Here is a 15950-nt window from a genome sequence, read left to right as displayed (position 1 = left end):
CCCATATTAAGATAATATATCCTACAAATAGGTTATATACAAATATAAAGATTCTGATAATCTTTTGGGGCTGGATTGAATCTTAGCAGTCTCCTTGAAAGAAATTTGTACATAAACAAGCTTTGCAGTAGTGTATCTTAGTAGATCTGACGGGGAAAAGAGATGCAGTGGATCTTGCTACTTTTACAGATTCACAAGCCACCATCATTGTTTTCATTTCCCCAAAGTAGGAAATTAAAAGACATAGTTTTCATTTATACCTGCTTGTATATCACTCTGGCTATAAAGGGACCTGAAAGTGCGTATATTTTCTTGTGTCAGAGCAATATGAATAGATTTTATGCAAATCATATCCCCCATCTAGTATTATCTACTTCCTTGCTTTAAGTGGCTCTAGGTTGACTTCTCTGTGAACACCACAAGCCTTCAAAATACATAATAGTGTTTTTTTATTAAAAATTTATGCATTTTCTATTATAACTTCCAAAGAATTTGTGAGTTGTACCTCCTAAAGGGCTCATCTTTGTTGAAAAGTGAATGAAGCGGTTGGATTATTACTTGCTTTCTACAAAGGGTGAGCAACCTTGCTATAAAAAGACACTTTGCTGGCTCATAGGCTCCGATTCCCTAAATTCATTACCTTTCAACATTTAGTAGAGGAACCTGGAGATCAATTTTTTCTTAAAATAAATCAATGTAGGGAATTGAAGGAAAAGTGGAGAAATTCAAGTTTGCCTGAATTGGCAAGTTAATTATATAATTTTCAGTGGTGCTTAAGATAATATTAATTGGTGACATCAATAACGATACAAAGCCAGCTATCTATCTTTTCTTATGATCTGAAGGATAAACTGTAAACCATCTATTTTGACAGTCTCTTACAAACTGTCTTGCCCAGCAGGGCATGAAAAACAGTTCGCATGAATTCTGAAATAGTTTCAAAGGATGATAAATTCAGAACCATGTCAGAAAAAGAGGTGTAGAAGGGCTAGTCAGTGCAAGTGAATTTCATTGTGCCCTAATAAGTTTTAAAACGCTGTGTCATTAGCAAGCATACAGCACTCCACTGCCTAAAATGACAAAGTGACAGCAGTGTTTCATAATGCAGATAATTTAATGCACATTTGGGTTTGCATTTGCAGTAGCAATGTTGCTTTACGCAAAAGTGAATAGGTGAATTGAATTCCAGCAGAATGCACGTTCTCACAGCAGACAAAGCAAAACGTGAATATACAGAAGGTGACTCAGACATACAGCACAGGGTGAAATTCAGTCTTGTTCCAGAGTTTGGAAGGAAGGTCTGGGAACTGTTAATACTATGAAAATAATGCTTAAATGCACTGTAAGTGTTAGAAAGACCTGGTGCTGGCCCTTTTCACAATAGTGGGTTTTACTCAACAGTGTTAGTGCCTTGTCAGGAAAAAGCTAGTGTTACTCTGTATACTGTAGTATCTATATAAGTTCATGACTGAACTGATATTCCAGCACAGTTTGTAATGATTCTATGCATGCTCTTCAGCAACCAGAAAAACACCTTCACAGGTAGTGCTGTGTACGATTTTGTTTTAAGGAGGTAGTAAGTACAATGCTGAGATGTATAGGTTGCACACTTATTGTAGCACAAGGGCCAGCCTGTTTTTCAGTGTTTTCAGTGTCTTGCAGGAGGAATAGAAGCAGAAGAGACAGAATCAAATCTTACCTTTTTTTTGCACTAATGTGTAATTTATACTCTTGCCAAGTAAATCTGTAAAAGTAGTTGCTCTGTACTCAATGTGTCTGCTCCCTCTGTATGTTCAGAGTCATATATAAGTAATTCAGTAAAACGTAGCACATTTGTAGTGATTAAGCCTCATAAGCATCATACCTCTTTTAGGTACTTGCTAGGACATGGATTCTGTTTTTTCTTGGGTTTGCTAAGCAACAGTCATCTGCACAATTACGTGAATCTTGCTAGAGACCATCAAAATTTGAAGATGCAGGTGTAACCAAGCCAGTTTGGTCCACACAGTTTGCATAGAGGTGGTGATAGGAGGCACAAGAAGGGCAGAACTCAGCTTGGCGCTCAGCGCGTTTGGAGGTGCGAGGAGGGACGAGCATTTTTGCAAGAGATACGAGCAGTTAGAATTCACTTCAGGATAACAAACCTGGAACCCGTGTTGTTGTTTCACTGTGCTTTTGCTTTGGAGAACGACTGTAGGCAAGAGCGAGGCGGAGGGAGCACTTTGCAGGCAGCTGCCGTGAGGCCGTGCGGAGCGGTGCCCCGCTGCCGTGAGCTGGGGTGGGCAAGGCGGGTCCGCAGAGCACGCCAGGCGTTCGCAGGGAGCCACCGTCTCTGCAGCAGCGCGTTTTCCGTACGCAGCGCCTCCCGCCGGCCTGCGTTGACTTTGAAGGGTGGGGATAGGTCTCTACACTAGTCTAAGATGAGGGGGAAAAAGTCTGGATGCTGAACTGCTAAAAAGAAGCAGTCTGTGTTCTGGAATCCGGGTTAGATTTTTTGAAGAAAGAACCACAGAAATCAACAACTGCTATGTTTCTCGAGCAGTAAGAAGTGCTCTGAGTTTTTGCTGGCTGGAGCCTATTTGGCTTCCTCCTAGACGGTGTCATTTTGCCCAGTAAGCACATAATTTGTAGATGGTACAGGATATTCTTTTTAAAATAATTTCTTATTTTTCAAAAAATATTAATGCCTTACTAATAGAAAGACCATTAAATAAATTTTAAACTGCTCTCTAAAATGCCTTTCTTCATTGCTTTATTCTAATTAGACACTTCTTTATATGAGAGGTTTTGACAAAGTATTATGGAATACAAGTGGACATCAACCCTGTAATTCTTCTGTAGCTCAATTCCTCGGCCCAGACATAATTCAAAGCAACATATATAGTTTTTGTGACGTGTTAGTGTTACTAATTTCCCAGAAAAGATTTTCCCTAAAAAATTGTGTGATTTGTGATTCAGAGTTACCTTTTCAAATAATGTTGTGATGCAGAGAAAATTTTTATTGGATGAATTTTGAAGTCAGGTTTGAAATAATAATATGATCCTGTTTTTCTTTGACAGAGTATCAAGAAGAAAAACACAAGTAAACAAGAGATGAGCACATACCTGCGATTCATAGTCTCTCGTATGAAGGAGCGGGTGAGTCTGAAGCAGGGAAGTGTATGGAAGTGTTGGGTTGCACTGTAGAGGACGCATTGTGGTCGGCCATGTGTGACTGTGCAGGGAGGAGGGCTACAAGAGGGTGTCATTTCCTCTGTCATAAGTGGTGTGTGTGTTTCAGCCTGCACTTCCCATGTCTCATTGCTCGGATTAGTATCATTCTGGCAGGAGTAGTTTATGCCATGGGCCTGTGGCTCCTCTGAAATGGTCATTTTTGAGGTTTGAGACACGTGTAATCCATCAGATTGTGGATCTACAGTTTGGCCTTGTGTATTCCCCACCTGAAATATTCCAAACTATTGCATTTTTTTAATCTTTTTTTTGTTTGTTTTAAGCAGATTCTAAATGCAGTAACTTACACTGTCTCATGGTCCTTTCAGGCTATAGATCTAAACAAGAAAGGGAAGGACAACAAACACCCAATGTATAGAAGGCTGGTGCACTCAGCTGTTGATGTTCCTACTATACAGGAGGTAGAGTGACTTGCTTTCTAACTTCCACATTGTTTATGGTGTCTTTCAACAGTGAAGATAAACCTTAAAGATAATAAATATAAAGATAAAAAATAAATACTAAAAAAAAAAAAAAATCCTGTGTAATTCTCCTTATGATCAGTATTTCAGTATTGTATCCAGCACTGGATGTAGGAGCTTAAAATTTCAAACTTTTCCTCATAAACAGGTAACCATGTAAAACCGTTTTGAGTGGTGCCTAGTTTTCAGACATAGAGTATCCTCAATTCCTTTTGTACTAAGGTTTTACTTGGAGCTGTAGGTGTCTGAAATCTTCAGAGAAAGTACCCTTTATCTAAGTCACTGTATATGGACTTGAGTGCCCATGTTTGCATATCTGGCCCAATGTTTTTGACCATATTCCCATTTCAGTCATTAAGGCCTTGAGTAGGTGGTAACTTTAAAAACATCTAAATGATTCATAAAGAACCAATTGTTTTGTTGATCATGAAAAAACAAAATGCACTTAAAGCATCTGTTTTGCATTAACTGCTCCAAAAATAAAATACTAGTAAATATGTTGTCCTTTTTTTCTGAACCAAAGGTCTGACCATGACTTATGTAACTTATCAACTGCACATGACCAAAATGAACAGCACATTCATCTTTATTCATTGCTGCAACTGGATTACCATGCAATGCTGTAGTGTATATTGCCCTTTACAACCACAGATGTGAAGAGCCTTTGTTTTGTTATTATTCTTGAAACAACAGGATAAACAATAGCTTAACTGGTAGTTTTGGAGACCAACACTACTGGCTGGCTTGAAGTACTGGCAACACTGGTTGAGCCTGAAAACAGGTCAGGCCTTCCTTTCACTGTGTCACCTTCACCTGCTTCCACAGAAGGTCTTCTGGCCTTGATAACATCCTAGAAACCGATGATGTTTTGTTTGATGATTGGATTTCTCATAGGTGTTCTTGACAGAGCACAACTGAAAATACTGCATTCCTTATCAGACAAAAGACCATACTATGAAAATGAACTGCATGGCTCCATGTAGGCATTTATTATGAGTTTGGAAGACTAAGACAATCAGCCTTCATCAGAAAACACTGACTGTCAAGTGAAGAGCATGGAAGTGTAAAAGCAGTCAACATTGATTTGAAACTAGCTGGTATTTTAAGGTACAAAATCTTCACCTCAGGGATTATATTTTAATTTGAACAAGTGCTCTGGGCCACACCTTATGATGAAGCTACTCCCAATTTACCTTATTGTATCCAAGAGAATTTTTTTTAAACTTAGTCAAGCACCTGTTCTACTTCTGGGCATTGCATAAAGTGACCACTGCAGCCAGTGTTCAGGTACTAAGAAACTATGTCAAAGAATTGTAAGTATTCCTTCTGTATGCAGAAAAGGCAGTGTTTGACCTGTGTTGCATAATGCAGATTTCTGTGAAAGCTTTTCTGCATACAGGTACAGCACTTTAACAGTTTTTTCACAGTTCCATGTTTTCTTTTGTGTAGAAAGTAAATGAAGGAAAGTATAGGAGTTATGAGGAGTTCAAAGCAGATGCTCAGCTGCTTCTACACAACACAGTGATTTTCTATGGAGGTAAAGTACTACATTTACTGCTTGCTATATTTGATTTATCTTTATCTGTAGGGAACTCACAAGTTCAGGATTGAATTTGTTATTAGATAATCTTACGTGTGGATGAGGTCATTTGAGAGCCCTTAAAAATCAAAGTAAACTGCAAGAGGACTTCGCAGGGTCTTTTCTGGCCCACCTACTACACAGCTATTTTCATCCTCTCTGGCTAAACCTGCTAGTGGGAATTTGCACCTTTGCCACCCTGTTTCTTCTGCAGCCTAAGTCATAAGTCAGTCTATACTGCAGATTTCTGCCAGTATACCTGTCTGATCTCTGATGTGCTGTGTCAGCAGAAACATGTATTATAGGCACATATTTTTCACTCGTGGGCAATATCTGCGGTATCACGACAGCAAATACAGCTGCATTGACACTAGAAGTGCCGTGCTGGTGCGGGGTGTGAGGATACAGCCATCAGAGAAGCTGCTAGCCACTGCGAAGGTAGTAAGTGACTGATATGGTGGGACAGTCTGATTGGAAGTTAAAAAACCACCACCACCGCATCCAGAGTCTATAGCCAGGTCCTGTAACAGGGTTCTCCAGAGCCACCACTTCAGGAAGGATGTGATTCTCCCCTGCAGACACAACCCACATCAGGGAAACTGGGAGGAGAGTGGGACCGGTCTATTTGCAGCATCAGAAGATTCACGCTGTTGTTGGTAGGGAGAGAGTGAATGTGCTAATAGAGACATACGCAGATGTAAAGGGAAACAGATAGTGATAAATAGTCTGTGAAGCATTACTCTGAGCAGAAATACTTAGGTGATTGTACCTGTGTTCCGGTCAAGTGGTGATAGCAGAGCCGTGTTTCAGGACAATTGCAGTGTGTCATTGACACACTAGCAGAGAAAGAAACTGGATCCTTATTAAGAGCAATCCTGTCTCCCCACTGCTGCTCCTCCTCAGATGTGTACTTGTATTGTTCAGTTTAAAAGCTCCCAACAGTGTTTTTGCATATAAATATGAAAGAGAAAACAAATATAGAACTGATTGTTAGAAAATTTCAAATGGAAGGGTTATCCAAATGACTAAATGGTGTTTTGTATTCTCAAGCAAGACAATTATAACATGAAAGTCATAGCAATGACAGCTGCAAATCTTTGTGAGCACTGTGATCATACTGTGATTGTTCATACCATTTATTTTTAATTTATAGCGGACAGTGAACAAGCTGATATAGCGAGGATGCTTTACAAAGACACATGTCATGAAGTAAGTAGTAGCAGGTAACCAAGATGTAGACAAGATACTTGATTTTCATTTCAAAATCTTCAGAAAATTATTCTTCATACTTCAAAACCAAAAAGGGTATGAAGTTTGTTATACATTTTCCCCTTACTTTCTAATAGTTTATTCAGAATTCCTTTTCCTTTTCTTTTGCAACTAGACTATAATTTGGAAAATACCTATATTCAAATTTTAGTTTTTGAAATAATCTAGTAATACATAATTGGACTAGAAGTAATTGTACTTGCTAATATAAATTGAACCTGAGGTGGGATTCCTAACAGATTCTGTAACTGGCATTGAATCTTTTCTCAACATTCAGAGGAGACCAAAAAATAAAGCTAGGGGATCTGTCACACTTTCTCCATTTGTACAGTTGAATTACTTCTTTCAGAATGTACTTTAAATATTTGATGAATTTAAAGAACTATTCTTTGCATTTTAGCTATAATAAATCATTGAGTTGAATTAATCTCCTCCTCTGCCTTGTTTTTCTAAATCATGAATAATGTTTCTGCAGCTTGTCTTTCATCCACTCTCAGCTCACCTCAGTTTCACACCTCTAGTTTGCACAGACAGAAGTAACCCCACGAAATTAGCAAGCAGGGCTGAAAAATTTAACTACTTAAGAGAGAGTGATACTACTGAAGTCACATAAATAGGGTTTTTTGGGCTTATTTACCTTTTTTTGTTTTTCAGCTGGATGAACTGCAGCTTTGCAAGAACTGTTTCTATTTGTCAAACGCACGACCTGACAATTGGTTCTGCTATCCTTGCGTATGTTGCTGACACAGATTTTTATTTGTTTGCTTTTCTGTATAAAAGCCTGCAGATTTGGTGTCATTAATGCATTGAATATTCCATTTCAGTAGGCTTGTTTCAAAAGCGTGGTTAAGACTCTGTAAGCCTAGATATTTTACACAAGTGAAATGTTGATTGAAGTTCAAAGCTGTAACAATATATAACAATATAGGTTATAAAACTTGGTTATCAGCCAGTTACAACAGTCTCACAAGAAAATAAGGAGCTTACAGAAATAAAACTTTGCTCCTGGATGAAGCTATAAAGACAAATTTAATTTTTGGGCTGCTTAAGATCTCTGTTTTCAATAGACAGTTACACCCTTTCAGACTTTGTATTTTTTTTACTTTGATCCAAGCAATGCATCTAGCAGGGAAATACATATTGTAAGAAGATAAAAATTAAAATAGCACTAGATATAAACAGCAACCATATTCTTAAGATATTAGCATAGTATTAGAGCAAAATATTGGTGGGATAAATCAATATAATACTTCATATCCAATAATAAATACAACATTTTTTCCAGATACCTAATCATGAACTGGTTTGGGCCAAAATGAAAGGCTTTGGGTTTTGGCCAGCCAAAGTCATGCAGAAAGAGGACAATCAAGTTGATGTTCGCTTTTTTGGCCATCACCACCAAAGGTAATTTATTAATTCCATGTGCTGCTTTTTACAAACAATATTTAAAAGAATTTATCTCATCTATCATGTTGTAAATCCTGGGTCAGCTAGTTGCCAACATTAGAAAGACTGAGTACTTTGCCATAATTGTTTCAGAAAATTTAATGCTCAGTCTAACACATCTAAAGTTGCCAAATGGCACAGAGATTCCCTTTCCACAGTTGACATAGGGTTGTTACTTAATGCCATTTTAATTAAAGAAAGCAAGTGAACTTCATCTGTTTCTTCAAATCAGCAGCAGCCTGCTAATCCAGGCCAAGGTGAAAATTGGACAGAAACGTACTCTTACCACCAGCAGTATTGAATTTGTGCAATTTTCTCTTCTGAGTAGGCACATTGCAATTCTGTGTTTTAGTAACATAATATACATCACAAATGTTTCTGTCTCACTGCTAGAACATTGACAGAGCTCTTGCTGTGAGCCAGTTTGCAATTTCAGAGAATAACTCTTTATATTGGAAACGTCACTCTTAAAGATCAGCTTTTGCTTCCACTTCCAGTTGTTTGTTCAGCGTTTGGGGAGGGCTATAGTAGTGTTGTTACTACAGTGGGTGTACTGATTTTTTTTTGCCGTTTGATTTATATGTCTATAATGTGAGGAGAGGAGACATTTGCAAAGTAATTCAGGGTTGTTGGGAAGGTGGTATATTTTGGTGCATCCCAAAAAGGCCTACACAATTCAGTAACAGTGTTTTATGAGGCTGTTTATTTAAATTGCTTTTAGTGTAACTTGCACAGTATATAACATGTTTTCATTTCTTATATGAACTACCAAGATTTCACAGAATCACAGAATCACTAGGTTGGAAAGGACCTTGAAGATCATCAAGTCCAACCATTAATCCAGCGCCACCATGTCCCCTAAACCATGTCCTGAAGCGCCACATCCACACGTTTTTTGAACACTTCCAGAGATGGCGACTCCACCACCTCCCTGGGCAGCCTGTTCCAATGCCTGACCACTCTCTCAGTGAAGAAATTTTTCCTAATATCCAATCTAAACCTCCCCTGGCGCAACTTGAGGCCATTTCCTCTTGTCCCATCACTAGTTACTTGGGAGAAGAGACCAACACCCTCGTCGCCACAACCCGCTTTCAGGTAGTTCTAGAGAGCGATAAGGTCTCCTCTCAGCCTCCTCTTCTTCAGACTAAACAACCCCGGTTCCCTCAGCCGCTCCTCATAAGACTTGTGCTCCAGACCCCTCACCAGCTTCGTTGCCCTTCTCTGGACACGCTCCAGCACCTCAACATCCTTCTTGTAGTGAGGGGCCCAAAACTGAACACAGGATTCAAGGTGCGGCCTCACCAGTGCCGAGTACAGGGGCACAATCACTTCCCTACTCCTGCTGGCCACACTATTCCTGATACAGGCCAGGACGCTGTTGGCCATCTTGGCCACCTGGGAACACTGCCGGCTCATGTTCAGCCGGCTGTCAGCCAGCACCCCCAGGTCCCTTTCCACTGGGCTGCTCTCCAGCCACTCCTCCCCAAGCCTGTAGCGTTGCATGGGGTTGTTGTGGCCAAAGTGCAGGACCCTGCACTTGGCCTTATTAAACCTCATACAGTTGGCCTCTGCCCATCGATCCAGCCTGTCCAGATCCCTCTGCAGAGCCCTCCTACCCTCCAGCAGATCAACACTCCCACCCAATTTGGTGTCATCTGCAAACTTACTGAGGGAGCACTCGATTCCCTCATCCAGATCATCTATAAAGATATTGAACAAGACCGGCCCCAGAACCGAGCCCTGGGGAACACCGCTTGTGACCGGCCGCCAGCCGGATTTAACGCCGTTCACCACAACTCTCTGGGCTCGGCCATCCAGCCAGTTCCGAACTCAGCGAAGAGTAAACCTGTCTAAGCCACGAGCCGACAGTTTCTCCAGGAGAATGCTGTGGGAGACGCTGTCAAAGGCTTTACTAAAGTCCAGGTAGACAACGTCCACAGCCTTTCCCTCATCCACTAGGCAGGTCACCTGGTCATAGAAGGAGATCAGGTTGGTCAAGCAGGACCTGCCTTTCATGAACCCATGCTGGCTGGGCCTGATCCCTTGGTTGTCCTGCAGGTGCCCTGTGAGCACTCTCAAGACCAACCGCTCCATAATCTTCCCTGGTACAGAGGTCAGGCTGACAGGCCTGTAGTTCCCAGGATCCTCCTTCCGGCCTTTCTTGTAGACGGGCGTCACACTGGCAAGCCTCCAGTCTTCTGGGACCTCCCCTGTTAACCAGGACTGCTGATAAATGATGGAGAGTGGCTTGGCAAGCTCCTCCACCAGCTCTCTCAGTACTCTCGGGTGGATCCCATCAGGCCCCATAGACTTGTGGGTGTCCAGGTGGTTTAGCATGTCCTTGACTGCTTCCTCCTGAATTATGAGGAGTACATTGTGCTCTCCATCCCCGTCTTCCAGCTCAGGGGGCTGAATGCCCTGTGGATACCTGGACTGGCTATTAAAGACTGAGGCAAAGAAGGCATTAAGTACCTCAGCCTTGTCCTCGTCCTTGGAGACAATGTTCCCCGCCATATCCAGTAGGGGATGGAGATTCTCCTTGCCTATCTTTTTGTTGTTAATATATTTGTAAAAACATTTTTTATTATCCTTTACGACTGTAGCCAGACTGAGCTTTAGCTGGGCTTTTGCCTTTCTAATTTTGTCCCTGCTTGACCTAACGAGATCCTTGTACTCTTCGTGAGTTGCCTGCCCCTTCTTCCAGAGGTGATAAACTCTCCTCTTTTCCCTGAGTCCCAGCAAAATCTCCCTGTTCAGCCAGTCCGGTCGCCTTCCCCGCCAGCTCTTCTTACGGCACATGGGGACCGCCTGCTCCTGCGCCTTTAAGATTTCCTTCTTGAAGACTGTCCAGCCTTCCTGGACCCCTTTGTCCTTCAGGACTGTCTCCCAAGGGGCTCTCTCAACCAGTGACCTGAACAGGCCAAAGTCTGCCCTCCGGAAGTCCATGATAGCAGTTTTGCTGACCCCTGTCCTTACTTTGCTCACAACTGAGAATTCTATCATGTCGTGATCGCTAAGCCCAAGACGGCCTCCGACCACCACATCTCTCACCAGTCCTTCTCTGTTTGTAAACAGCAGGTCCAGTAAGGCACCTCCCCTGGTGGGCTCACTCATGAGCTGCGTCAGGAAGTTATCCTCCACACACTCCAGGAACCTCCTAGACTGTTTCCTCTCTGCTGTGTTATACTTCCAGCAGATGTCCGGTAGGTTGAAGTCGCCCACAAGAACACGGGCCAGCAAATGCGAGACCTCCGCCAGTCGCTTACAGAATGTCTCATCTGTCTCTTCATCCTGGTTGGGTGGTCTGTAACAGACTCCCAGCAGGATATCTGCCTCATTGGCCTTCCCCTTCATCCTTACCCACAAGCACTCTACTTGGTCTTCACAATCTTCAATTTCTATGCAATCAAAACACTCCCTAACATACAGAGCCACCCCACCGCCTCTCCTTCCCTGCCTATCCCTTCGGAAGAGCTTATAGCCATCCATTGCAGCACTCCAGTCATGAGAAGCATCCCACCATGTTGCTGTGATGGCAACTACGTCATAGCTGTCGCACTGCACAATGGCTTCCAGCTCCTCCTGTTTGGTGCCCATGCTGCGTGCATTGGTGTAGATGCACCTGAGCTGGGCTATCGATTTCAACTCTGGCACGTTGAACCTACCCCTAGGTTCAACTCTAGTGAGCCCGGTTTTAGCCCCTCCCCCCTCCAAATCTAGTTTAAAGCCCTCTCAATGAGGCCTGCCAGCTCATGAGCAAGAATCCTTTTGCCCCTTGGTGTCAGTTGCACTCCATCAGCTGCGAGGAGGCCCGGTGCCGTGTAAACCGCCCTGTGGTCAAAAACCCCAAAATTCTGACGACGGCACCAGCCCCTGAGCCATGTGTTGATCAGGTGTGCTTTCCTGTTCCTTTCAGCGTTCTTCCCCGTCACTGAAGGGATTGATGAAAACACTACCTGTGCTCCCGCTCCATCGACCAGTCGCCCCAGTGCTCTCAAGTCCTTTTTGACTGCCTTTGGGTTTCTTAGCGCAACCTCGTCTTTGCCAACCTGCATGACCAACAGTGGGTAGTAATCAGTGGGCCGAACCAGACCAGGGAGTTTCCTGGTGATGTCTCTCACCCAGGCCCCGGGGAGGCAGCAGACTTCCCTGTGAGTTGGGTCTGGTCGACATATTGGGCCCTCTGTACCCCTCAGAAGGGAGTCGCCTACGACAATCACCCTCCTTTTTTTCTTAACAGAGGATGTCTTGATGCGTGGGGCTGGTTGACTCACCCTAGACACCCCCTTGGACGGACCTTCGTCAGGGTCCTCATGTTCCTGTCCCTCACATTCCAGAGCCCCTTACCTGTTGTGTAAGGGCAGCTGGGACGGTGAGGGAGGCCCGGAGGGAATTCGCCAACCTCTCCGAAGAGAGACCTGCTTCCATTTCCCCTCATCTCTTAGGTCCTCTCCTTCTGCCCGGCAGCAAGAGGACAGGGGATCCCTTGCTGCTTGTGGAGCCTCCACCAGCTGCCCCTGCTTCAGGGATGGCCGGGTGCGGCTCCACCAATCTATCTCCCTCTCACACTCCCTAATGCTCCTCAGCCTCTCCACTTCCTCTTTCAGCTCTGCCACCAGGCTGAGCAGGTCGCTGACCTGGTCGCACCGCACGCAGGTAGTCCCCGTCAGTCTCTGGAACAACCGACAGGCTCAGGCACTCTTTGCAGCCGGATACTTGGACAGCCGCGTGCCTGAGCGGGAGCTCCGTCTGTGTCGCCACATTCTTTCTGGCCCCGGTTTTCAGCCGAGTGGCGACCATGGCTGAGCCTCCTCTGGGAGGATGATGGCCACTTGTACTGTACCCCGCCCGTACGCCTTCCCTGCACGCCCTGCCTGCACCAACTGCCGCGCAAACTGACGCGCCGTGCTCCGGGTCGCTCGCGCTCCCGGGGGCTGCTCTTGTAGGCGAGGGGTTTTGGCCGCCGCCGCCCTGGGCCCCGTCCACGCCGAGTCAGAGCTGCCGCTCGTTAGGAGCCCGCTCCGCCGGCTGGGGGTCGGGGGGGGAAGCTGGGGCACTCTCTCGCTCCCTGTGCTGCCGCCTTCGTGGTTTGGCCGCTTCGGGAAGGGTCCCCCGGCGCGATCCTTCACTCCGTAGCCCTTCGCCTCGGTGGCTTCGCTAGATAGATATTCGATAGACATTTCTAATAGGCATAAAATGGGTAAAGGATCTTTATTTATGTTGCAATCACAGAATGATTTACCTTGAATCTGTTTGCAAATGCAGCTTACCTCATTAGTAATTTTGGCATTAAGTTCACATAGCTTCAAACTATTTAATAAAGTAACATGGCACTTACGGGATGAGGTGCTTGCAACTTCTTAAACGTGTACTGATAGAATAGGCAAAATACATTGCACTAGAGTGCCATTGCTTAGTTACTGTTCTGGACTTGGACGAAAGGCCAAATTCCTGGTTGGCGTAAATCAGCATTGTTTCCTTGACTTAACTGGAATTAAATTTATATTGCAAGAATTGAGAATCTGGCCACAGACATGTAGTTTGTTACAGTATTTACTCTGTTATGTAGATGTGCGTGGCAGTGACTCTTTTTCTTTAATGTCCAATGCTGCTTGGTATAACCTTTCAAAATGTCAAGAGCTGCCCATCTAACTCTATGAGGACTCCCTGAAAATATTTAAGAGGCCAGAGTACCTTTGGAACCAAGTCACTGGCATGAATTCAATCCAAGAGCATGACAGTCCCCACATGAGTTCAGTCCTGATAGACAGGGACCCAAACTACAAAATGTCTCTATTCGAGGTGATAATTTGGTACATTCCTTGACAGTTTTAGCAAAGGGGTCAAGGACTAAATTGGATTAGCATACGAACCTTCAGTAAAGATGTTTCTGTGTCTGACTCAGGACATTTAATAAGAGAGCAGGTAGGAGATATGACTGCTGTTGATGCTGGGGGAGGTTTGCAGCTCACCAAAAATGAAGGACTTTGAGCCATAGCACTCACAGCTGGCAAGTGCTTGTGATAACACAAATGTCTAACAGTATGCAATTCGTTGGTTGTTTTTTTTAATGTGTTGAATATACAAAAATTCTGAGTAAAAAGCAATTGTCAGCGATTGGCCACTGTGAAAAACTGCTTTTGAAGTCAGTTTCTCAGGTCAACATCCTTCATCTGTATTTAATGTTTCTGAACCTGTCTGTAACTGTGTATTCCAAAGGGCCTGGATTCCCTCTGAAAACATTCAAGATATCACAGTTAACATCCATCGGCTGCACGTGAAGCGCAGTATGGGGTGGAAGAAGGCCTGTGATGAGCTGGAACTGCACCAGCGTTTTCTTCGTGAGGGGAGGTTCTGGAAATCAAAGAATGAAGATAAAGGGGAAGAGGAGGCAGAGTCAAGTATCTCTTCCACCAGCAATGAGCAGGTGAGTGCTGCCACAATGTTAGCAATCAGGGCAATTTATTAAAGGGTGCAAAGATAATGTATCTTTGATTAATCTACTATTACATTAACCTTATGTTCTGTCTGCAGTTTTGTGGTGACAAGTAGAGGGTTCAAAGGCTTATTTTCCCTATGTTTTGTGGCTCAGTAATAGCAAGAATACAGAGTTTTCCTCTTTCCTCAGTTTCTTGGATGACCTCTGGGAAGTTTTAAAATGTTCGTCACCTGCAGCACTTTGATGAGGCAGACCAAGATTTCTAAAGTTAAAATAGGAATGCTCAAGTTAAATGTCATGGATATCAGATAGACTGCAACACTGCCTTCTTGGACTCCCATCAAGGGACAGCCCTGTAGCCGTTCAGCCTTTTCACAGCTGGAGTATGTTCACTGTGGACTGTATTCTGCATTACAGATCCCTAAGTAACACCAACCGTGACATTTTCAGCAAGTCCAACTAAAGTTAGGTGCAAATATTGGACCACATGACCAGCAACTGATTAAAGTCATTAAAAATAATTCTTCAAAACAAGAAAAATTACATTGCTTTAACAAAGGTGAAAAGCACAAAGCGCCAAGATAGAAAACTTTGCATTGCCATATGGAAGCTCCCGCTTATCACAGCTGAACCTTGCTAGTCACTCCTTGTCCGAGAGGGTGTTATATATTCGCTATCACTGACTTGGCAGTAAGAATTTCATAGCTTGCAGGATTCTTCTCTGTATTCTTGGCAGCCTTTTCCCTGGCAACACCTGTTTTCCTCATTTAAAACCACTGTCCGCTCCCTAAGTCTGTATTTTAAAAAATCAGCATGTTTTGGCCCTCTTCCTTTACCCTTTTGTCAAACAAGTCTTATCATCCAAATTGTGGCTAAAAACTTAAAGCTTATAAAACTGGATGTTGCTTTAAGGGGGTGCTCCTTATTAAAGTGGTTTTAGATTTTTTTAGCCTGGTTTGCTTAGCTAACTCTTTGTAGCCCCTTTATTTAAATGTCATGTATGCAGTCATGCAACAATGTATGATGTAACAGGAAAATGGTCACGAAAAATATTTATGAAAGGTAACAGAGGCATTTTCCTAGTTTTCCAGAAGTGTCAGTCATATGGTTTGTGTCCATTTGCATATTTTCTGTTCCACGCCAGCTGCTCATCCTTCACTTGGTTAATGCTTATACCTGTTTCACTGGTTTCCCAGATGCAAGAATATAAGAGTAGCCGTCAAACTCAGTGCTCTGCAGTAATCTGCAGTGTCCTGTCGCTAACAGTACTTGGTACTGGCTGCTTCAAAGACAGGAATAAGAACTTTACTGTAAGCCGTTGTAAGGTAATACACCATCCGCTTAGATCTCACCCTTGTTTCTGTTGCTGGAGATTGGCTTTTACGCTAAAGCACGAAGTTTCATAGCCCTTCAAGCATGCATCAATTATAGCAAGTCTGGATAATCTTACTACCTTCACATATATACATTCTCTTTTTAATTATTGCTCTTTTCTGGCTTCCAACAAGATCTTCTGCCTAATTAT

The 15950-nt window shown here is 43.2% G+C and overlaps 1 protein-coding gene across 8 annotated transcripts in view; it reads left to right on the top strand.

Moving 5' to 3' along the window:
* ZMYND11 (zinc finger MYND-type containing 11) overlaps positions 1–15950 on the top strand; it is a gene marked incomplete at both ends in the record, with an annotated part of 66091 nt that overhangs the window by 41374 nt on the left and 8767 nt on the right. For 4 of the 8 annotated variants that reach the window (XM_082015554.1, XM_082015551.1, XM_082015550.1 and 1 more), the window contains 7 exons: positions 3061–3138; positions 3540–3632; positions 5142–5229; positions 6425–6480; positions 7195–7272; positions 7826–7944; positions 14206–14413. In XM_082015554.1, coding sequence (XP_081871680.1) covers positions 3061–3138; positions 3540–3632; positions 5142–5229; positions 6425–6480; positions 7195–7272; positions 7826–7944; positions 14206–14413 — 720 coding nt within the window. The remainder of the gene's footprint in view (positions 1–3060; positions 3139–3539; positions 3633–5141; positions 5230–6424; positions 6481–7194; positions 7273–7825; positions 7945–14205; positions 14414–15950) is intronic. The other 4 variants (XM_082015555.1, XM_082015552.1, XM_082015553.1 and 1 more) reach the window with 3 other exon arrangements.

This window comes from Phaethon aethereus (assembly GCF_964289735.1).
Source record: "Phaethon aethereus genome assembly, chromosome: 2".
In the NCBI taxonomy this organism is placed as follows: domain Eukaryota; kingdom Metazoa; phylum Chordata; class Aves; order Phaethontiformes; family Phaethontidae; genus Phaethon; species Phaethon aethereus.
The sequence above is the reverse complement of the archived record's forward strand: the minus strand, read 5'-3'. Positions and strand labels throughout refer to the sequence as shown.